The sequence below is a fragment of the Manis pentadactyla genome, chromosome 16, assembly GCF_030020395.1.
Source record: "Manis pentadactyla isolate mManPen7 chromosome 16, mManPen7.hap1, whole genome shotgun sequence".
Lineage (NCBI taxonomy): Eukaryota > Metazoa > Chordata > Mammalia > Pholidota > Manidae > Manis > Manis pentadactyla.
In genome coordinates this window covers 6,274,494-6,285,655 of record NC_080034.1, presented here as the reverse complement: position 1 = coordinate 6,285,655, position 11,162 = coordinate 6,274,494, and the positions used below count along the sequence as shown (strand labels likewise).

The following is an 11,162-nucleotide window of genomic DNA, read 5'->3' as shown; positions in this document are numbered from 1 at the left end:
TGTCTCTTTTTACCTTTTTTTAATGTGGCTACTAAAAAATTTTGAAATACATATGTGGCTCCCTTTATATTTCTTTGGAACACTGCTGTCCTTAGACCCCAACTCCTTAGATAATATTTAATTAGGAAATCATGCTGTGCAGTGTGCCAGGCTCTGGAGATACAGAGCTGAGCAAGACAAACATCCCCGCCTTCAGTAAGATGGAGCAATGGGAAGGCAGGACAGGTGGAAAAAGACCAAAAGGTAATGATGACTGGGTTAAATGCTATGGAAACAGCAGGGGAGGGAGAGAAATGGACACCCAGCAGAACATATCAGGCGAGGAGGGCCTGGGCAGGCCCCACTTCCACGGTGGTGTCCCCCTTCCTCGGAATCTAACCACATGCAATCTGGGTGCCGGCTGCCCACCCTCCTTATGTGATTCTGTGAACTGTGACTTAGCTTTTCTCATCTCCCCAATGAAATTATGAACTATTGAGGGAAGGATGCCTATATTTTGTTACCCCTGAGAGCATCTGTAATTCAGAAAGATCTTGAAAAATATTTGATAACTAATGCCACTTTTCCAGAGGAAATGTCCAACATACATCAAGACCATACTTTCTTCCCACCCACTTACACACACACACACCAGTTAAGTCTCTTGAAGAAGAATTAATGACAGTGGCTGATAGAATAATAGTAGGATAGAAACTACCATAAAAAAATTGGACATGAAGGTAGAATAGGGGAAGAAAATAAGTGAAAACAACCTATGAATCCAAACATTATTCAGTGCTGGCAAAATAGTGTTAAGAAGCAAAAGAAGCCAGTAAGTCCAGTGGCACATGCACAGCCCCCAGAGGTGAGTGATGTGCCATCACAACTCACGGGTAGTGTCCTGAGCAGTCAGCGGGGGGGACTCCCCCTCGTCGTACACAGCGGACACACTGACTGTGTACAGGGTTTGGGAGAAGAGGTCTCTGATCGGGGTGCTGGTCCGTGACCTGTCCACCTCCACCTATAACAGAGCAGCCAGGCTGTTTTTACAGAGGATTTAATCTGGGCATCTTTCTGTTGTTTGTTGTACCTCACAGCACAAGAATGTAAGTGTTGTAGTACAAAAAAAAGGCAGCGTTTTCCAATTGGCATAAGATTCAGGAGCCAGAGACCATTTAAATGCTTCCAAAGTGGACAAAATGTGTACAGCAGAGCCATATCTGACACTACTGCCCGGTAACTGATGACTGCCTATGGAGTCCCACAACCGAATCCTTTTGCGCCTGTTCCCCTGCGCACGGCCGCCTCACTGCTTTGGAAATGTCCTCCTGAGCATTACCACGTCTGCTACACGGGAAAATGCTGTGACACTCGCCGGGCACTATGCCCCGTGTGAAACTGAAGTCCAGGATGAGATGAGTGTGTGCACATGTATAGGTTAGCTTTTGCATAATCCAAAAGACCAGCACAGTCACTAGCTGAGTTATAAGAATCTATTTCTACCTTCCAAAAATGCCTTGGAGATTCTGATATTACAGGTCTCCAATCCGTTCACTGGTGAAGCCCCTCAATTTGTCCTGCTTTGAATTAGGTTGTCATGGAAACAGCCCTCCATCCCAACGTCATCTCAAAAAACTCTCACTGCCGAAGGGACACTGTTCTGACAACACATCCCTCCCTCCTCTGGGCTGTGCTATCTTCCTGTTACCTGGCACACTCCCTGCTCTTCTGGTCTGCATCCCTTATTAACTTGTACTTTGAGAAACATCATTAGGACCTTTTTTTAGTAATTCATAGAAAGCAGATCACCACATAAGGCATCTGGATGAGAAGGAAACACCATCTAGATTCCGTAACTGTATCTACTGAGGGAAGATGTCTTCGAGATTAATACCACACAGCAAAATATTTCTAAACTAAATGCAAGACAGTACAAAATGTTATCAATATTCAATAAGTACTTTATTAATATAGTAGGTTTTCAACACTGTATTAATAGAGTGACAAGTTTGCAAAACATTGCTACCATCTGTCCTAGTTTCGGTTCTTTTGTTAAACTTTCAGGAAAACAGGTATTTCCCAATCCATTCTGACTGCCAACCTACCTCTTTGGCGTCCTCCTCAGGGGTTTTGTAGCGAACGATATATTTACGCACTTTTCCAGGTGCAGGTTCCCAAAAGACATTCATGGCGCTGTGAGTCACGTCCCTGAGCTTCAGGCCTCGAGGTCCAGGTAAAGGTGCTGGAGGTGCACGAGAAATCAGGTCCGGGTGATTCTCACCCACAAAGCTCTAGAGCATCCGCACAAGCTTTCAAGCAGTTCTCTGAAGAAAACTTCAAGGTATGCGGCAAAATAACTAAAAAACTGGTTATGATGATGAAAGTACTATGATTCTATCAAGTACAGGCAAATTCTTATTAGAAACGTTTTTTAAAAATAGGATAAATTTAAATTTTTATTACAAGTCTAACTTCTCCTTTATCTGTTAACTGTCTTCCACTCTATTTACATAAGCTTATACATGCCACTCAGCTATGACCAGTCACAATTCACCATGAATATACAGCTCATGTTTCTGTAGCACAGAAAACAGAAAAGAAAATCCAAAGAGTTATGCTTCCTTAAGAATGTGATAGAGAAAACGATGGTTATGGAGGTGAAGAATGAAGATGGGTCAAAATTAAGCATCCAGTAAGCTTACAGGAAAACCCACAGAAACCTAAAATGTGAGAAGAAAATCCACATGATAATTTTTTACCAAGTCAAAGTTTTACCTTTAAAAGAGGGTGGAGGATAACTAAGATTTTCTCATTATCTGAGACACAGTTCTCTTCCCAGCTGCCTGTGTGACCAGCTTCCTCTGTCTCTCGCTCCGACTCTGAACATCTGTCCTCTGGATCTCCCTCCACCTCCGCGTCTCCCACCTCCCTCCCTCCAACGTCTGCACCGCTCCCTGCACCCTCCTGCCTCTGCCGTGGCCGCCCAGCCCCGGACCCCGGCCAGCGGCCACATCTGCCTCTCGTTTCACTGGGCTCTGGGGTCCCCTTTCCCAGCACTCTCAAGACACGTGCCTTTCCATCTGCCACAACCTCATTTCCACAAAACCACCAGCTTCACACAAGGTCTACTACATAATATATAAAATAATATATTGTTATTGTTGTCAATTGTCACACTGCCTGTCCTGCAGAAGCTCTTTCTCTTTTCTGCCCAAAGTGGGTTCTGTCTGAGTCCTCTTCCCCCTTTGAAGGTTCTTTCCAATTTCTTCATTTCCTTAGAAAGCGGGCTGAGACTCCCGGAGTTTAAGCCAAGTCATCTATCCCAGCATGCCCCTCTCAACAAGCAGGCAACAAAACTGCCAGGTGGCGAGACAAGGGTCCTAAGTGCAATCATTGTCACATTTCAAGAAAAAACACCTAAATGCTAGTAAAACAACCCAGAAACACAAAAGGGGCCAACAACCCACACGAGAGAAGTGCAGACTGCAAAGGAGCCCCCATGCTGTCCGCCGCTCCACTCGGTGTGCTGGCACACCCCCAACACCTGGCACAGGCAGCAGAGGGCAGCAGGGGGTCTGTGTTTCCAGGCTGAATCAACTGATCAACTCACTTAATTGAAACAGACTCATTCTGATGTGCCATGGAGTTTCTACTTCAACAAGAACTTGGTCTTAAACCTAGTATCATCCTCCAAAATTACTCACCCAACACACTCTTCTTGCCAAAGCTTACACCGTATTTCCAGGATCTACAGCAACACCAATTGTAGGGTACACCATGATCTCATGTCCAATGCCCTGACTGGCACCTGGCCACACGCGCTCATAAGACACCACTGATTGGAAAACATATCTCAATATCAAGCATGTTAAATGTGAAAAAAAAAGTATGTCCTAGAATCACTTTAAGAAGCTGCCAAAATCCAAAATCAATTTCAATTCTCAAACTTGATTGCCCTAAGTAATAACCCTGTGACTTATCCACAGATTATCAAATTATTGTTAGCATCACTCGGTGAAAGAAAGACCCTAATGAGCGTTAGGTTCACAGTAGTAAGGAAGGAGGGAGACGGCAATGTCTTACGGGTGACTCCCCGAGCAGTGGCAGGCTCGCTGGTGAGGTCGTGCAGGGCGGCCTGGACTGTGACCGCATACTCGGTGTTAGGAAAGAGGTCGGGCAGCGGCACGGCATTCACTTCTGGCCCCACACGCATCTGCACACGGATACACAGCAGAGGGGGTCAGACATCCAAATTGAGCGTTTCCACTCCCTGGGGACGGCCAGTCACGGCCTATTTGCAACCACTAGATGACAAAACGACTTTGATTTTGTGCCTCTCTGAACGGCATTATTTTCTAAAACGTGACACAGGGCACAGGTCTAATTTTCTGTTTTTCTCTTCTTTGTGTAAGGTTATAAATGAGTTCTTAAGTAACTACAGTTTAATGGGCACTCTACGACTGTAAAGTCTCAGGAAGACCCAGTAATAAAGAAACGAACATCTCCCACCTCTTTGGGTTTCGTTGGTTCCGTGGCATTGATGGGCTCGTATGACAAGGTGTAGCCAGTAGCCCCGCCCACTGGCCGCCACTGCACGTGCATGGAGGTAGGACTGACGTCGTAAATATTCAGGCTGACGACAGGGACCGGCACTGTCAGAATACAGGAGCAGACGTCAGGCCAGCCCCTGTCATTCTACTCATTTTTTAGCTGTTGTTTCCTAGTTAATTATCAATATTTGCATATGCTAGACAATGGGTTGCTATGAGAACAATAGGAATTAATAAAACCTTTTCCTTTCCCCAAAAGCTAACTCTCCTTGTTGATTGCTAGTACTGCATGTTACAAATACTGCACAGAGGAAGAAAGCTTGAATTTCAGAGGGTATTCCAGTGAGTCCGCATGCAGGCCAAGGTCAGTATCAGGCTCCTGCGATTCCAGTCTCTATTTCTGGAGCATCTCTAAGGAGACTGTTTTCATTCTTTGATCACAGAATTTCATACCTAAGTAACTAACACAGTATTTTATTTCATTTTTCTTTAAAAAGAAATTTCAAGTGAGAGTGCCATACATAAATAACTGAAATGAAGGGGATCTACGGGGATTTTTAAAGACAAGCCTATGAGAAATAGTAAAAGGGTTACAGTGTCCCCTTCACTTAACACCCATATAATTTTCCATTTTTTGTCCAAAGATTGAGTCTATAGTTTTAATCATCAGATCATCCTGTCCATTATGAAATACATTATTTCCCACCTTCTGTGGTTTAATATGAAGAGAAGAGATAGAAGACAGGGTTCAAGATGGCAGCATAGGGAGCTGCTGGATCACCTCCTCTCATAGACACAACAGATTTACAACTATATATAGAATAATTTTCCTAAGGCCCCAAGAACTAGATGAACAGAACCTTCACACCCAGAGATAAGAGACATTGAGACAGGGAGGAGAGGCACAGACTCGTCTCACCCAGGACCCACACCAGGTATGGTGACCCACAGTCAGGAAGGAATTTCCAAAATACAGAAATTTTCCTCAAGAAGTGAAGAGACTATGCCCCACATCAGCCCCCTGACCCGTGGGTCTGGCACCAGAAAGATAAGCTCCCCAAATGCCTGGTTTTGAAAATCAACAAGGATTAAATTCCAACAACGTGGAAAACAGAGAACCTACTCTTAAAGGGCTCACATGCAGACCCACCCACTCTGGGTGACAGGGGAGGAGACCCAATTACTACCTCTAAACCAGCCGCCAGAGAGGCAGGAGCCTCCAGGGCTTCCTTCAGGGATGGACACACTGGAAGGAACCACTTCTGCACTCTCACTGTAACTTTCAGAGCTGGAGCTGGTGGAGAGCATTTTTGGTGCCCAGCCCCTAGCCTCCTGGCACTGGCCCATGCCAAGCAGCAGCCAGGCAAGCGATCCACACGCTGCTGATCCCACATTGCCCCTGTGGCTGTGCACAGCTGGTGGGCACATGTGGTCCACACAAGGGATGCCCCTGAGGGCCTGGCTCTGGAGGCCAGGGGAGATGGCACTTCTGGACTCCATAGATCATCTTCCTACACAAGATCTTCAAGACTGGGCAAGGTAGTTGTTTCACCAAATATATGGGCAAACACAGAGCGAGGCAAAATGAGGAGACAGAAGAATACATTCCAAACCAAAGACCAAGACAAACCCCCAGAAAAAGTCCTTAGCGAAATGGATATAAGCAACCTATCCAATAAAGAGTTCAAAGTAATGGTCATAAAGATGTTTACCAAACTCAGGAGAAGATGGATGAACACAATGAAAACTTCAATAAAGAGAGAGAAAATACAAGAAAGTACCAAACAGAAATCATAACGAACTGAAATGCACTGGAGGACTTCGGTAGCAGAATGGAAGAAGCAGAAGCACAGGATCTCCCAGACAGAGCGACAAAATGAAAAAACAGCTTTAAAAAGTGAGGCTACATTAGAGGGCCTCTGGAACAACATCAAATGGAGTAACATGCACATGACAGGGGTTTCAGCAGGAGAGAGAGAGAGAGAGAGAGAGAATGGGCCAGAAAATTTACTCAAGGAAATAATGGCTGAAAACTTCCCTAACCTGGGGAAGGAAGTAGACATCCAGGAAGGCCAGAACTTCCAAATAAGATGAACCCAAAGAGAACCACACCAAGACACATAATTAAAATGGGTTAAGTTAAAAGTAAAGAAAGAATCTTAAAAGAAGCAGTTAGGAAAATACAATGTATTACATACAAGGGAACCTCCATAAGGCTAGGAGATTTTTTTGGGGAGAACTTTACACCAGAAGGGAATGGCATGACATGATCAAAGTGCTGGAAGGATTAAATTCCCAAACAAGAATTGCTTATTTGGCAGGGTTATCATTCAGAATTGAAGGACAGATTAACAGTTTTCCAGATAAGTAAAAGCTGAGGGACTTCATCATCCCTAAACTGGCCTTACAAGAAATGTTAAAGGAATTTCTCTAAGCTGAGAAGAACAGACACTAATTCATAAAAAGAAAACTTATGAAAGTAGTAATCTCACTGGAAAAGGTGAACATATAGTAAAGGTAGTGGATCTATCACTTATAAAGCAAGTATGAAGGTCAAAAGACAAAAGTAGTAAAATTAACTAAAATTACAATAATTAGTTAAGAGATGCATAAAATAAAAAGATGGGAAATGTGTTACTGAAAATATGAAATGTGTGTGTGGAAGTGTTAAAAGTATAAAGCTTTGGAATGTGCTCAAATTTAACTTGTTATCAACTCAAAAGAGATTGTGATATACATAGTACATTATATGTAATTCACAGTAACCACAAAGAAAAATACTGATAGTAAATACGCAAAAGAAAATGAGAAAGGAATCTAAACATAACACTAAAGAAAGTCACAATAAACCACAAGGGGAAAGAGAAAGAGAAGAAGAAAGGAAGAAAGAGTAACTTTAAAAACAACCAGAAAACAATTAATAAAATGGCAATGAGTACATACCTATCAATAATTATATTAAAAGTAAGTGGACTAAATTTTCCAATTAAAAGATATAGAGGAGTTGAATGGACAAAAATACAAGACCCATCTATATGCTGCCTATAGAAGAATTACTTTAGAGCTAAAGATACACATGAACTGAATGTGAAAAAATATTCCACGCAAATGGAAATGAAAATAAAGCTTGTAGAGCCATACTCATATCAGACAAAACAGACTTCAAAAGAAAGACTGTAATAGAAGACAAAAGTTACCACATAATAATAAAAGGGTCAATCCTGCCAGAAGATCCAACATTTAAAAATATACATGTACCAAACACAGGATCACCAAAATAAATAAAGAAAATATCAATAGACCTAAAGGGAGAAATTGAAGGCAAAACAATAACAGAAGGGGACTTTAACCCACTTACAGCAATGGACAGGTCACCTAGGCAGAAAACTGATACAGACACATTAGACTAGATGGGCTTAATAGATAAATATAGAACATTCCATCCAAAAGCAGCAAAATACACATTCTTCTCAAGTGCACGTGGAACCTTATTCAGGATAGATTACATGTTAGGCCACAAAACATCTCAATAAATTCAGGAAGATAGAAAGTATGCAAAGAATCTTCTCTGACAATAATGGTATAAAACTAGAAACAAATCACAATATGAAAACTGGAAAACCACAAAAACATGGAGATAAAATATAATTTACTAAACAGCCAATGGGTCATCAAATAAGTCAAAGGATAAATTTAACAATGCCTAGAGACAAATGAAAACAGAAATACAACATACCAAACATTTACGGGATACAGAAAAAGTGGTTCTAAGCGGGAAGGTCATAGCAGTACAGGCCTACCTCAAAAAACAAGAACATTCTCAAGTAAGAGATCTGACCTAACACCTTAAGGAACTAGAAAAAGAAGAACAAAGTCCAAAGTTAGTGGAAGAAAACAAAGTCTTAGATAAAGAGAACAGGTTGTGGTTACCATGGGGGGGTGGGTAGCCAAAAAGGGTGAAGAGAGCCGACTGTATGGCGGTGGAGGGTGACTAGACTCTTGTGGGGCTCACCTGTGCAGTGCGTGCAGATGCCAGATTATAATTTGTACCCGTGAAACAAACAATTTTTTTAAAAGAGAGAAGAGAAAAGGACAAAGGAACTGAGCAGGGAGTGAAGGCAGTTTTTGCCTCGGATCGGGTGGTCCACTCTTACCTCGTGTAAGTAGCCTTCCTTCCCCCTGGAGCCCAGCTGAGAAGATGAGAGAAAGAAAGAGTATTTTCAAATGGATTCAGAAATCCTCCCAGGACTAGGAGGGAGGAACCTCTCTCCGCAAAGGCAAAGAAAAGGGGAAATGTCATTGCGAGCAGGAAGATGGGCCTCTGCAGAACTCTGCACAGCTCCTCTTCCTGATCTTAGTGCCACTCCTGACATGGTATCTTTCCTTAAGAAGTGAATTACCCTATAAAAGGTACTTTTCCCTTTAAGTTATCTCTGATCATGACTACCCATTCCACCAGTGGGGTTCCAGTAAGAGCAGAAAACCCCTAGGTATTTACTGAGGCCCTGTGCAAAGAATGAGCTCAGTATCTGTCGAATGGTCTGGAGGGCTGACAAAAATCCCACGTGGACTGTCACCTCTCTACCTTTAAAAAAAAAGACAATGGGAAGGCTTTTGTTCAATCTGACTTACGGGTTTTCTCTGTACCCTTCAGAGGCTCACTATATTCATCTTCCACCACAGAATACACATTAACAACATACTCAGTCTCAGGCTTCAGGTCTTTCAATACCGTGCTACTGTCCAGTCGGCTCACATAAAACTAGGGGGAAAAATTGAAAAACAGTAACAACAAATGTTATAATCACTTCCCTCTTTTCTACTCTAATTACAAAGTAGTCAACTGCAAAAAGCTTGGAAATTATATTTCAATGTTTGCTTTTGGAAACTATCAGACTACAGTGAGATCTTAGACAATTCATATAACTTATTCTCCCAGCCATTGTTTCTTTATTTGTAAAATAAACTAGATCATCTTGAATGTTGTCCTCCAACTCTATGACTCTGGTACAAACTCCTGAATAAATCAATCATCCTCTAACTATATTTTAATTAAAAATCATATTGATATTCTGAAATTCTTAGAAGCCATAAGAATTTGGGCAAAGCCCTTTCTGTTTAATTAAGCCCAAATGGAAGTGCTTGCCTCACAGGGAACAGGAAGCACGACTGTGGACTCAGTTCCACCTCCCTCTGCACCCCCCTTGCTCCACCCCCAGCGGCAGGGGAGCCCTTCTCACTGTCAGGAAGCAGTGGGTTCTGGATGCTGGGCACTCACCTCTTGACGTTTCCCTCCAGAAGCTGGGTAGTATTCCACCTTATATCTGTCCACACTGTCCGCGGGCGGCACCCAGCTCACCCGAAGAGAGCGGTGGGTTCTCTCAGAAATAACCAGGTCAGAAGGTGCTTCCAAGTCTCCTGTGGGTGGAAATCAAATAGACACTTTTTTCAATATTATGGCAAGGTGATGAAGCTTGAAATCAGATTCTCCACTGTTTCCAACTGTACACACCTTTTTACATACTAAATAGCAACCATAAACCAGTCCTGGGGCCCTTGTCCATGAGACGCCCCAGAACATTGGACAAAGGGTCCTTGGGCCTCAGGAGAGCCACAGCTGAGCCCCTCGTCTCTCGCTACAGCTCGATCCCGCGCCTCCTGTGGCACCGCCAGTCTGCAGTCCCTTGGACTCACCAACCCCGGAATCAGCCTTCGATACTTTCTCTCCTTTCTAACCTCATACATATAATCACCATCTGAGGACCTGGGTCCTGACGATTCCACCGCCTCTCACGACTGGCACCGCCCGAGTTCCCTGCCCTCACTGTCACTTTGATTATTTACATTTACGTCCTGTCTCCCTAACAGAGGGGAGACACCCTGAGGACAACACTGGTTTCTCGCTCCCGTGTTGTTCCCCTACAGGACCTAGTTTGGTGGAAGAGACGCTAAGCACTTTCTTACTCAAGAGAAAGGAAAAACCACCAAGTCTTTTAAAATTTGGGAACATCCTGCGGCCTGCAACTGTGCTCTCTGTGAGTGGGCAGAGGTAAAACTGGCCGACACAGGACAATATCTGGAATAAATATCAATGAAAAAAGAACTATTAAGCTCGGTATGCCCACTGGAAAGATGTCCCAAATAATAACCGGAGGAGAGCTGACCCACGACCCCTAAGCATGGCAACCCAATCTCATGTAAACTCTTCCTACTCGCTGGGTAAACCACGCTGGGAGAGCATTTCTATTCTTAGTCCTCTAACCTTTATTGTACTTGGGTCATAATCAAGCCTCCAAAATTATCAAGCAAGCTTACTGTCTGGGAAAGTGGAATGAACACAACTATTACACAGTTGATAAAAAAAAAAATAAGTGAAAACAGATAAAAGATGTTTTCATCCCCAAAGTTCTCTCCAACTAAGTAACACTACAACTCTCTCAGCTAATCCAGAGCCAGAAGCCTACAAATTCTGGCTTCCTGGCTGTTCTATTTCTCCAGGGAAAGGTCAGTCTGTTGTTCAAAATCCAAAAAAAAAATCTGCAAAAGCTTAAAGAGGAAAAACTCAAGGAGGAACAGTCAGAAAAATGTCTCTCCTGCACCAAAAGTATGGGACCATTTCCACCATGTTATTAT

The 11,162-nt window shown here is 43.1% G+C and overlaps 1 protein-coding gene across 5 annotated transcripts in view; it reads right to left on the bottom strand.

The window, feature by feature from the left end:
* The window catches only part of COL12A1 (collagen type XII alpha 1 chain), a 107,567-nt gene that overhangs the window by 51,490 nt on the left and 44,915 nt on the right, over window positions 1-11,162 (bottom strand). For all 5 annotated transcript variants that reach the window (XM_036916189.2, XM_057494160.1, XM_036916188.2 and 2 more), the window contains 6 exons: window positions 9,808-9,947; window positions 9,162-9,291; window positions 4,489-4,631; window positions 4,063-4,192; window positions 2,085-2,221; window positions 871-1,000 (listed from right to left, as the gene is read on the bottom strand). In XM_036916189.2, the coding sequence (XP_036772084.2) occupies window positions 871-1,000; window positions 2,085-2,221; window positions 4,063-4,192; window positions 4,489-4,631; window positions 9,162-9,291; window positions 9,808-9,947 (810 nt within the window). The remainder of the gene's footprint in view (window positions 1-870; window positions 1,001-2,084; window positions 2,222-4,062; window positions 4,193-4,488; window positions 4,632-9,161; window positions 9,292-9,807; window positions 9,948-11,162) is intronic.